Here is a 13019-nt window from a genome sequence, read left to right on the forward strand (position 1 = left end):
GGTTTTTCTCAGTCTTGCCCCCACCCTAATGCCAGCCTCATTCTCTAATCAAATATTCAGCTGTTGGTATTGATTCTCTCTCACGGCAACTCTTCACATGAAATACTGTGTAGCTAGAGTTGATCTCTGGATGCTACTACTATTAGGGAACAGGGTGATGGAAAACTCCAGAGTGAATGGATCAGCTTTGATTTTACTACACCAGGAAAACCCAGACACAAAATTGTCAGCTGATGTGATAAAACAGCACCAAGTACTTCTACCAGAAAATATCTGTTAAACTCTTGAACCTTACTTCCAAATCAGATCAAAAAATACAGATAAAAGAACCTGTTTAAAAAGATACTATGATGATTCTATAATCCAAATTCTGAAGGTGGAATTGTTGGGCTCATAATCTGTTTAGTCAGCAAATCAGTGTCATGGTGGACAAAGGTGCAGAGGAAGAAGAAACATACAAAGTAAGATTTAAGATTCAGCTCAATATAAAGTGGAGGCCTTGTTTGGATATCAATTAAGGTGTCTTGTGGTAATGAAAAGAGTTAAAAGTTGGAGGAGAAAGGAAAGAATTTAAGAGTGTTGAAAATATACATTCGCAAAAAAAAATAATAATACATTCACAAATTGCTAGAGGAATAGTATTTTAAAATAGTCAGCTCCTTTGCCCTAAATTAACAGGGGGACAAAATATGAGTAGAAAAATGTGAATTTAGGTCAGGAGTCAACGGGTATTTACAATACTTTCCTGTTCTTCTGCTGATGTTGAATACTTCCAAAATAAAAAGCCTTCTTTTTCTCAAATGAGGAAAAGATCTATAGAGTAAATAAGTTAAACAATAAAGCACTTTATACCTAATGATGTAACTAGATAATCATCTATGGTATATAATGAAGTCTAGTAAGTTTTTTCAGATACTCGAATCTGTTTATACAGTAAGGTTTAATCAGACATTGTAACTAATTAGTTACCTTAATCAAAGCTTTAAAATAAAATGTCAGAGATGACTGAATGAAAATCTAATACGATCTGTAAACTTTTGCCTAAATAACAACGAAAAAGATAAGGTTCTTCAGAAATCTGAAACTGTATACAAAATTATTTATGCAGCATAATCTTTTAAGGAGCCCTGCGGTCACCTAGTGGTAAGGAGCTGTGCTGGCAACCTGAAGGCACACGGTTTGAATCCACCAGCTGCTCTGTGGGAGAAAGATGGGCAATCTCTCCTTTTGTGCGATTTACTGTCTGTGAAAATCTACTGGAGGATCAATCAAGGGTCAGTTTTGATTTGAAGGTACTCAACAACAACATTGTATCTTTTAAGTGTGACTACCCAACCTCTTTTTAGATGTCAGGTGTTTAATGAGCCAAGAATACACCACCTGAGCCAAGTACCTACTGACCAATGTACTAGTGGTTTTACCACCATTCTGTGCCTCAGGCAGTTCAAGCAAAATACCATGTGCACTTATGCACAAAGTAAAAGAAAACATTGACTGGATGTCAAGTAACGTTAAACCTTAATAATGTTCATTTTAAATGGAATTACAGAAACAAGTAATAATACTTATAGAATATTGTAACCGTATCAAGAAAAAATCATTCTCACCAAAATCATCTTCAACTCCATCATAAAGCTTGTCAGATCAGGAGAGTGCTGCATTCTCTACAACAAGACAACATTTCCTGTTAATTTCAATTGTTCCATGACTAGTGCAGTCACTGAAATCGAAGTAAGTTGTTAAGTGAATAACGAATGTGAATAATGTCTCATTAGCTATAAACACTGGACATATATTTACACATACATATATCTTGAAACTCTAAAGGTTTAAAATACGGGTTTTAGTTTCCCGTATTTTCGTCAATTTCACTTTGAGCGCCTTCCAGTCTATTTTGGTGAGATACACTGGAGTGGGTAAGAATGTCAGTTAAACATCACACACTCCTCTCTTCAACACTATTTACTGCCAAGATTGTCAAATCTAACGCACCACAAACCTCACACATCACACCATGAATGAAAACGGAAGGAAGAGAAGGGAGAAAGAGAGGCTATGAATTAAGAAGAGGATAAAATGGAAAATCCATACAATTAAAAATGTAGGCAAAACAATGCATTAACAAATACCAATCAACAATATTGTCTATTTTGATTCTTCCCTGACCTTAAAGAGACCTAAAATTTTCCTTTTATTTTTTTTTTTCAGGGGGTGGGGGGGTATCCTTTCATTGTTGTTATGTTGTATAACGAGGATGTCAACACATTCTGGCTCCAGGTGAAGTAAGAGCTGCCTCACATGGTGTTCTAGGCTGTATTATTAACAGCAGCAGAATGCCAGGGCTTCCTATGGAGCAACGAGGGGGATTTGAACTTCCAACCTTCCATGTAGCAGTCAGATTTTTAATAACTGCACCACAGGTGTTCCTTCCCTTCATTACTAACCTGTATTAATTCAAAAGGAGCCGATTTGTTAACAAAGGGAAAATTTAAAATACAATCTCAAAAAGCACCCAATTTCTAAAACAGATCAGTATTTAAGAGCTGTGGTTCCATTTCCTTTAAATTTTACCCTGTTAAAACAACTGTAGAACAAAAGAAAGCATTGAAATGCTTGGGTTTTACATCGTTTTCTTTCTTAAAACTCTACATCATTTTTCTGCCTGAAATCAAAACACTGTGTCATGTCTTACTTTTTATATATATATATGTATACTGCAACAATACCATACGGTTCTCAACAAAGTCAATATGTGAATCTGTTTGCTTACTTTCAGAGGAGAAAAATAAGAATCTACGCTGCTTCAGCAATGCATAAAAGACATATGATTCACATCTTAACATAGTTGTGAGTGGGCACATGTTTACAGAACAAATCTTTGACTCTTCTTTCTTCTAAGTGTTTCCCTCCCATTTAGTTTACTACAGTTGAGTACTAGACACTATCAACAGTCAGAGACCGCAGCACAGAGCACCAGTCAAGCCCAACTCATACTCTGGTCAATAAAGATTTATTTGAACACAACCCTTCTCACTGGTATATGCTTTATCTACAGCTACTCTTGTACTACAATGACAGGAGCTGAGTAGTTGAAGAGACACACAAATCACAAAATATTTACTAACTGGTTTGCTACAAAAAAAGGATACTAACATTAGACTGTATTTGCTAAAGTTACAGCGTCCCTTTTCAGCAGCAAGTAGCTAAGAGAATACGCCATCCCCTTTTCCTTATCAATCAGGGTGAAGTCTTTCTCAGGGAGGAGTGATAGGGAATGGCAAAGGACACACTGACAAAGGAGATTAATCAGAACTGGTTTTGACAAGCACTGTGGCAATGGGACAATTAAAACAAACTTTCAAGGAATATTCAACCTGAATCCTTCTGATCATATGGAGATTTTTGAAAGTACTTCTTTGAGTTTATTATGTTTGTTTGTGTATAAAGAATGCTCATCTAGATGATAACATAATTATGGTAAAAACAAAAGGGGGGAAATATGGGAGGCCAATACTAAATATTTGTAATAAACTGAATGCTATTTAAATAACAAAAAAACAAAAACCCAACAAGTAGTCAATCATTGTCACTGAATTGTGTGTGCAGAATTGTTGAATTCGTGTATGTTCTGCTACCTATTCATCACCTCATCAACAACAAAAACAAATTATTTTTAAGAAGAATGAAAGATGTAAGTAATAGACAAAATCCCTGAAATTAAAACTAAACAAAACAAAAAAGATAAGTAATTTTACCTCAAAAATTGAACAAAACAAAGACTCAAACAAGTTCCACGTTCACAGGACTTGAAATAACTTGAGTAAGACTTGATAATGTTAAGATGTCAACACTGGAAAAAACAATCTTTAGATTCAATGCCAATCACATCAATCATATTACCCTCCATTATAGAAATTTAAAACCAATCCTCAGCTTGACAGGGGATGGCAAGAGGCCTCCAAAGGCCAAAACAATGAAGTGCAACAAAGTAGCAGAATTTCTACCTCCTGATTTTAAAACATACTGTACAGCTACTGTAATCCAAACAGCCTGGCACTAGTACAATAGATACGCAGACAAATGGAACAGAACTGAAAGTCCAGAACTAAATCCACACATTTTTTTGTCAAGATGTTTTTTTGACAAAGGTGCTCAGTGCATTCAAGTGCGAAAGAAGAATCTCTTCACTAAATGTTGCTTGGGAGAATTGGATTACTACCTGCGGGATCCATACCCCACTGTACCCACAAAACCACATCCAACATGGATTGACAGGCCTAAATGTGAAAACTAAAACCACAGAAGTGTTAGATGAGAAAACAGGAACGATGCTATCAGGCATATTCTTTGTCAATGGACTGCTGTTGTTATGGTCGTACCTTCTGAACCCTGCTCTGTCCTGAGCCAATCTCACTGTCTCTGACACATCGACCCTAACAATGGATTAGTTAATGTAATTTCTTTAAAGCACAAACACCAAAAGATATCAACTAAGATCATGCTTTTTTTAAGTCATTCAATCCTTAAGAATTTTGTAATCAAAATACATACAAAACGTGACAAACTCAGTAACCAAAAGATAAAAACCACCAAGTAAAATGAGCAAAAGCCTTACATATGTCACTGAAGACAACTTTCAAATGCTCACCAACTACATGAAACGATATTCATTCCACATCGTGAGTCATCAGAGGGATACAAATCAAAACCAAAGTGAGATTTGGTGAACGAACGGTAAGGAGCTTTGCCACCAAAAATCAAAAGCAAATAGTTTAAGTCTATCAGCTGCTCTGTGGGACAAAGACATGGCGTCTGTGAGGGCCATTTCCTCCCACGCTATTTACAGCCTCTGAAAACTTGCTGACAGGACAGCTATGAGTCAGTTCTGATTCTACAGAACATGCCAACAACAAAACAACTAACATTAAAATGAAGAAAAAATTGAATTATACATAATAAATGTTGGTGAAAATGAGGAAGAAAGCCCTTACTCATAAGGCCAGAACTGAATTTTACACAGCTATCAATACTGAACATTTAGATCAAAGATTTTAAAGAAAATACAGAAAAGATTTTCATATTATCCGATTATCCTGGACGCAAGACTTCCTGGAGCAATGAAGGTTTTTGAACTTCAGAAATTATTGCTCTGAGATAATTCTTAAACTTAAGACAAGTCTTCTTTAAACTAAGTAATGATGAGTGAGAGAACTGTTTAAAATGGACATATCAATGGGTATTCTTGTCATTACAGAAGTCCAGAGTGAAGGCTGTATAGTGGAGTGGACTTGGGGGGGAGGGACTGCATAACAATAAGAGTTTTTCTTTTTCTTTTCAAGGAGAAGAGTGAATTGCGGGGTAGGGGGGCTAGGAATAAAAGTGCAACAATGAATGCCTGGAAACCCTAAGTCTCAGTAACCTTTCATTAAAATTAATTTAAGAAAACCAAAAAAGTAATAACCAAGAAAAAAAACTAAGTAATGGTTTAGCTTTACTAGTTAAAAAAAGTGTATGTTTTTACTCTTCAGCTCTTTTAAGAACTAAGGAATGAAACTGACAAATCAAATTTAAAAACTAGACAGAAATGCAGTGAATTTATGTTAATGTGGGAGACAACTGTGAAAAAGGAAGGTAGGGTGTCAGAATCCTTGAAAAATGGCTTTTCTAACCACTGCATTACCCCCATTGGAGGAACATGGTCCCCAACTACTTTAGCAGTGGACATATAGTCTTGCAAATCATCAACAGCTGTGAGACCAATATAAGAGAATGCTTTCCACACTGTGAGAGACTATTGGAGAGAGGGTGAAGAGACGGTGGTACTGCTGTGAAGTACCTTTGGCAAGGTGTGGCCAGAGGAACCCTGCTGGATGATTAAATGAAAGGATGATTTATAAATGCTCTGAGATAAAGTTTGCTGGATGACTGAGGAAACTGGAGGTTTGCTGCATTTGTGCTCTTGAACTGAACTGGGATTTTCACTAATTAAAGAACCAAGTCTTGCTGTTAAACTGGCTTAGGACTGTTAGACTAAACCTGGATTTGTACTGGTGATATACTTTGCCTCTCCCACAACCCAACCTACCTCCCTAATAAAGTCCACAACTGTGAGTAAAGTCTGTGAGTCAATTTGCAATGACCATTGAGCCCAATGACTGGTAGAAAAAGCTGCAGGAGCATGGATGGGGGTGGCATGACTGACCTTATCTTGATACTATGGATATCACTGATGGGGACATTGTAAAGTTTCCCTTTATGAAGCTGGTAGAAAGCAAACAGATGCTTGCAGTACACAAAGATGGTAATCAGTGTCACTGAATGGCACACGCAAAAACCTGGAAAATTCACATTCATTCTGGGTACTAGTCAACTAAGTACAAGTGAAGATGCACAGGTATATGGGACTTTTTCTAAGAACATTCTTGGCAAACAGGTCGAGAAAAACATATCTAGATCTCTTGATTATACTTAGCCTTTTAAAACACGATTTGTACAGACTATTTAAATATTTCAATAGATTCATTTCTTTAGTACACAATATACTCACTCATAAGTGGGTGGGCAGAAGACAGAGAGGAGTAAATAGCCCCTTAAAAAAATGCTATAATTAGACTGTCAGTGGTGATACCATATATTCGGTATTTCTTTTTGGTCCAGTGAACAGTGTCATTGATTTCACATGCAAGCAAGATTCTGCTGAAGATTATCCAAAAACGATTAGAACAGCACATCAGCAGAGAACTGCCAGAAGTCCAGGCTGGGTTTAGAAGGGGTCGTGGTACTAGGGATATTGTTGCTGATGTTAGATGGATCTTGGCTGAAAGCAGAGAATACCAGAAGAATGTCTATCTGTGTTTCATTGATTATGCAAAGGCATTTGACTGTGTGGATCACAGCAAACTGTGGCTGACTCTGAGAAGAATGGGAATCCCAGAACATTTAATTGTGCTAATACGAAACCTATACTTGGACCAAGAGGCAGTAGTCAGAACAGAGCAGGGTAACACTGCATGGTTCAAAATTGGGAAGGGTGTACGCCAGGGATGCATCCTGTCTCCATACCTTTTCAACATGTATGCAGAGCAGATTATCCGAGAGGCTGGGCTCTATGAGGAGAATTGTGGCATCAGGATTGGTGGAAGATCTATTAACAATCTGTGTTATGCAGATGACACAACCCTGCTTGCTGAAACTGAGGAGGACCTCATGCACTTGCTGCGAAGGGTCAAGGACTGCAGCCTTCAGTATGGACTAAGGCTCAATGTCAAGAAGACAAAGATTCTCGCCACTGGATCAATTAGCAGCGTCAGGATGGATGACGAAGAGATTGAGAGTGTTCACAGCTTCAGTTTGCTCAGCTCCACAGTCAACACTCTTGGTACCAGCAGTCAGGAAATCAAAAAGTGTATCTCGATGGGAAAGTCTGCTGTTAGGGACCTCTCTAAGGTACTCAGGAGCAACAGTGTCTCTCTGGAGACTAAGGTGCACCTGATACAGGCCATGGTATTTGCAATCACTTGTTATGCATCAGAGAGTTGGACAATGACTAGGGAGGACAGAAGGAGAGTGGATGCTTTTGAGCTGTGGTGCTGGAGAAGGGTACTGAATGTACCATGGACTGCCAGAAAAACAAACAGATTCACCTTGGAGAGGATTAAACCAAGCTACTCCTTGGAGGCAAGGATTCTGGGGCTTCGTCTGACATACTTTGGACATGTTGCCAGGAGGGACGGGTCCTTGGAGAGGGACATCATGCTTGGGAGGGTGGAGGGACAGCGCAGGAGGGGAAGACCCTCTATGAGATGGATTGATTCGGTGACTGGGGTAATCGGGATGGGTGTGTCAGAGGCGGTGTGGTTGGTGCAGGATAGAGCAGGGTTTAGGGCTGTAGTGCATAGGGTTGCTATGAGTCGGAAACGACTCGACGGCACATAACAACAACAGCAACAACAATGCTTTATGTGAGAATGACTGTCACTGTCAGTTATCAAAAGATATAATAATCTGACTCTAGAATAGATGGAGAGGGGATAAAAAGAAATCTGGAAAAACAACACAATAACAAAAGCAAGAAAAGCTAAGAAATTCTAGTGACATTTATTTTGTACAAGAGGCATTTCCTTATTATTGCTTCCATAGTAATGACTTTTTTTTTTTTAAGATTGCTTGATCCTTAAAGGCAATTTTCAAGTAAAGGAATGTGCATAGTAAGAATAAATTAATCCATTTATATCTCAACTATATTGCCCTTACAACTACTAAGTACACAAGTATGCATGATCCTAAGCGATTTCCACCTCTCTTTGCCTGCTGTTAATCTGGCACTGGAGTTCCAATTTTTACTACTGTAACTCCTAAATGGGTCCTTGGTTTTTTTCCCCCTACCACTGCTATTCAGTCTAAGGACATAAATCACTCTAAAAGTGATGGCTAAGGATGAATGAATTTGAAAAACAAGAAGTACCAAGAATGGGAATCAACATAAACGTTTTCTGAAAATCTGCTGAGAATCCTCAACGTGAAAATATTTTCTGTAATGTATGGATACTATGAAATTTGGCAATCCTTAAACTAGTTTGTTACAGCATTCCACAAACTGTGTAAATTTAGTACTGCCTTTTACTCACACTTAAAACATAAGCCTTTTTAACGACTTACCTGTTCTATTATTTGATGGTATCCATTTAGTATTGTTCTCAGCTGCCAACTACAGAGCAATCTAAAATGTTAATGAGATATAATTGTTCAATGTTCAGAATTAAAAAGAGAAGAGAGTTACTTATATGTTAACACAAGCACGTACGTACATACAAAGGAATTCTATAAACATAATTCTGACAAGTTAATAAAATTTTCACCACTGGTACTGTTGAAAGTCTTGTCTTCAAACTGTCAGGACTAATTTTATTACAAAATATAAATAACTGCAATCAGCAAATGACACACAAAAAGTACATCTTTTTTTAACTTTTAACATAACCGTAGTATTAACATATTTTCTACTGAACCAGATTTTCTTTTAAGGGAGAGTAAGTTGAACCAAGTTTTGATTATAAGAATTTGTACATGGAAAAGTACATGTTGGCAATATAATCTTTAAATTCTACATTAATTTAACTAAAAAGTTACCTGCTTTCAATTATGTCGGTACCTACTATCTTCTAGCTGGTTCAAACTCATAGGCGTTGGACCCTCCTCTACCAGGTTTCCACAGCAATACATCTTTACAAGACTGCCTCATCTTTCTCCCAAGGGGTGGCTTGTGAATTGAAATGGCCAGTTCCCTATTCGCAGCCCAACACACATTTCATGTCTCTCCTCACTCCCCTCTGCTGTACACTTAGTACTTCCCAAGTCACTTCTACTTTTGTTATTTATTGTTGCCAAGTGGATCCCAATTCTTGGGACCCCATGTGTACAGAGCATAGTGGTTTTGGTTTTCAGGAGGTTTCTCTGGTTTGTTTTGTTTTTGGGTTTGTTTTTTTTTTAAGATGGGAAATGATGGTTGACTGTGATTTTTTTTCTTCATTATTATACTGATTCATATATTGTTTCAGGGATGTACATTTGTGTTTTATACAATCTTTCATTTACATTATATTTAATTGTTTCTAAGAACTACATTTGTGAAGGCATGTAAGCCAGCTACTTCATACCTTAATATCCCCCTTTTAATATTCATACCATTTTAAAGTCTGTGATTTTTTTTTTTTCATTGCAAAGAGGACAGGGGTGGGGAAGGTAAGTAATTGTGGAACAGTGAATAAATATTAAAAAAGTGAACTGGGAGAGGGGGAAGGGAGGGCGAGGGGTAAAATATATGCAACAATGAATGAATGAAAATCTAACCTCTTTGTAAATGTTCGTTAAAATCACAATGAAAATAAATGTTTTTTTAAAAAAATAAAATTCAAATCTAAAAAAAAAAATAAATTGTGACCTTTAAGAAGGACATTACTAGGCCTGTCTTCTGAGGCATCTTGGGGTGACTTCAAGCTGCCAACCTTCCAGCCAGTAGTCAATTACTTAAATATTTATGGAAACAATCTCTTAGCATTTTCTCTTAGATGGCCTTTTAAAACCATCATCACTTTCTCCATTTTCAGTCTGTTATTCCCCATGCCCAACTTCATTTCCTGTCTTGGTGGAAGGCCATTCATTCCTCAGTAGGTCCGCTCTCCAAATGTTCTTTCAATCCCTTAATATCACCTCATGTACTTTGATTCACTAATTGTATCTTTACTATGGTATCTTCAAGGGAGCTCTGGTAAGAACTCACGCTATCAAGCCAAAGGCACATGCTTCAAATCCACCAGCTGCTCTGTAGGCAAAAGATGGGCAGTCTCTTCCTAGACAATTTATTCCCTCTGAAAACACACTGAAGGGTCAGCTATGGGACCGCTCCAATCCAAAAGTACACCACAACAATAGTATCTTGAACCTCTCCTGGTCTGCAAATTTTATTTTTTTCCTTAACAAATTAATTCGCTAAAGTGGTAAGAATCTTCACTGCAATCTTAAAGGCAAGAGATTCAATTCCACAAGCTACTCCACAGAAGAGGACTTAACAATCTTGTCCATTATAATTTACTGCCTCTGAAAACCCCCTGAATAGTCAGCTATGTATTGATTCCAACTTGATAGCACACAACAACTAAAAAGAATCTTATACTCTCTCCCCTTAAGATAATAATCATCATCACGTCTATCATTTTAACACTTTCTTGACCCCATTCCCTTCTTGGGGTATCCATCCTCATCAAAGGAAATGTACACTGTGTTCATTTCCTCACTACCAACTAACTGACCAAAACCAAACATCCAACCTGGCTTCTATCACCATGTCAAACCTATTCACAAGATACAACATGACTGTTTGACACAGTCAGCCGTGTCAGCCATTCCTTCTGTAGACAGACAAACAGAAAATAGCTGGGGTTGAAACAGCGTCAACTTATGGCAGCATTATGTAAACAAATCCCAGTCCGGTCCTGTCTCCTTAACTGTGGTCATGCTCAAAGCCATTGCTATAGTGACTAAACCAATGCATCTCACTTGGTGTCTCTCTCACTCTGGTCAGCCCTCTACTTCACGAAACACATTATCTATGGCATCACCAAAACTGACATCTCCAGTGACTCATCCTTCCAGATGACCTGTCCAAATTAAGTCAAGATTCTCTTGTTGTTGTTGTTTTTATGTGCCGTGTTGTTGATTGGCCGTCACCTGCGACTCATAGCGACCCTATGTACAACAGCCCTAAACTCTGCTCTGTCCTGTGCCAATCACACTGTCTCTGACACTCACATCCCAATTATCCCAGTCACTGAATCAATCCACCTCATAGAGGGCCTTCCCCTCCTGCGCTGTCCCTCCACCCTCCCAAGCATGATGTCCTTCTCCAAGGACCGGTCTCTCCTCACAACATGTCCAAAGTATGTTAGACAGAGCCTCAGAATCCTTGCCTCCAAGGAGCCACCCGGTTTAACCCTTTCCAGGACGAATCTGTTGTTTTTCCTAGCAGTCGATGGTATTCTCAATTCTCCTTCTGTCCTCCCTAGTCATTGTCCAACTCTCTGATGCATAACAAGTGATTGCGAAAACCATGCCTGTATCAAATGCACCTTAGTCTCCAGAGAGACACCATTGCTCTTCAGAACTTTGGAGAGGTCCCTAACAGCAGACTTTCATTAACTAGGTTTCAGAAGATCACCTTTCTTCTCGGCACGAAGGTCTCTTACTAAGGAAGGAAAAAGGGCCATTCCTGGGAAGTAGTAGAAAGTCTTTCTTCCTAGTCTTAACCTGAAAGTGACAATGAAATCAGTTCACGTGGGTGACCCTACTGCTGTCAACAAGGCCAGAGGTATAACTTCCAGCAGCATCATCCAACATACAAGTCATTTCTGTAAAGCTAACAGAAGGTGGTTGATTCACTCTCCTACTTTGGCCTTTATACACATTATTCCTACAGGTTTTTTTCTTCTTATTCTCATCAATTCTTGCTCCTCTTCTAACTTCCACTTTCTCAGTCCTTTACAAGTTAGCATGCCCTCAGGCCTTCTCTTTTCACCTCACACAGACAAAACACTTCCAAGTCAAGCAACTCTCAAAGCCACCTCTTCCAAACCTACCATGAGTTCTACGTGACTCTCCACTCTTAGGTCTCAGAACTAGGTTGTAGAGCTCTACACCAATAAAAAAGAAAAACCCCACTGCCTTCAAGATGATTCCAATTCATAGCGACCCTCCATCAGATTTCCTAGACTCCGTATCTTTTTGAGATGCCCTCATCATCCTCTCATAGAGCAGCTGGCGGGTCCCAACTGTCAACTTCTGCGTTCACTGCCACCACTTAACCTCTGACACTGTAAGACCTCTTTAAAGGATTCAAACATCTGCTCAACAGCTCACTTTGACAGCTGACACCCAGTACGTCAGAAAGCAATCTTTCACCCCTCACTGTCTTAGGTAGAACTGTTGTTACTCGCCATGGAGTCAAATGATACACAGTAATCTTGCATAAGAAGGAACAAAGCCCTGTCCGATCTTGTACCATCCTCGTAATTACTCTGTACTTGAATCAACTAACACAGACCCTGAGTCAACCCACCCCAGTGAGGACTCCCCTCTTTCTTCCATCGACTCATCCTGGCATGACCCCCTTCTCTGTGAAATGATTACCTCCTGATAATGTGCCCAGTCTACACCAGCTGAAGATTCTACATCCCTGGGTCTGACGCCCACTCTGAGCACTCGTCTTTCAAAACAGATGGCAGGCCATCGTATAAAGCACCATCACTGAATGATTCAGAGCACAGACATTGATTTCCTCATAGCTCTAGAGGTTGAAAGGGTCTCAACCGTGTTAACTCCTGAAGGACTCTCTTGCTGTCCTTGATATTCCTAATGCACGCATCTGCCTGCATCATTCCATGTCATCTCCCTGTGTGTGTGTGTGTGTGTGTGTGTGTGCGCGCGCGCGTGTGTGTGTGTGTGTGTGTCTGCATCTGTACTCCACT

General features: G+C 38.9%; 1 protein-coding gene across 1 annotated transcript in view; it reads right to left on the bottom strand.

Moving 5' to 3' along the window:
* LOC102857987 (E3 ubiquitin-protein ligase FANCL-like) overlaps positions 1-13019 on the bottom strand; it is a 91555-nt gene that overhangs the window by 65220 nt on the left and 13316 nt on the right. Inside the window, exons 4-5 of the mRNA XM_006881025.1 lie at positions 8659-8719; positions 1608-1664 (exon numbers count right to left, since the gene is read on the bottom strand). Of these exons, the coding sequence (XP_006881087.1) occupies positions 1608-1664; positions 8659-8719 (118 nt within the window). The remainder of the gene's footprint in view (positions 1-1607; positions 1665-8658; positions 8720-13019) is intronic.

The sequence above is a fragment of the Elephantulus edwardii genome, unplaced genomic scaffold (genome assembly GCF_000299155.1).
Source record: "Elephantulus edwardii isolate Elephantulus edwardi_28Jun2011 unplaced genomic scaffold, EleEdw1.0 scaffold00011, whole genome shotgun sequence".
Classification (NCBI taxonomy): domain Eukaryota; kingdom Metazoa; phylum Chordata; class Mammalia; order Macroscelidea; family Macroscelididae; genus Elephantulus; species Elephantulus edwardii.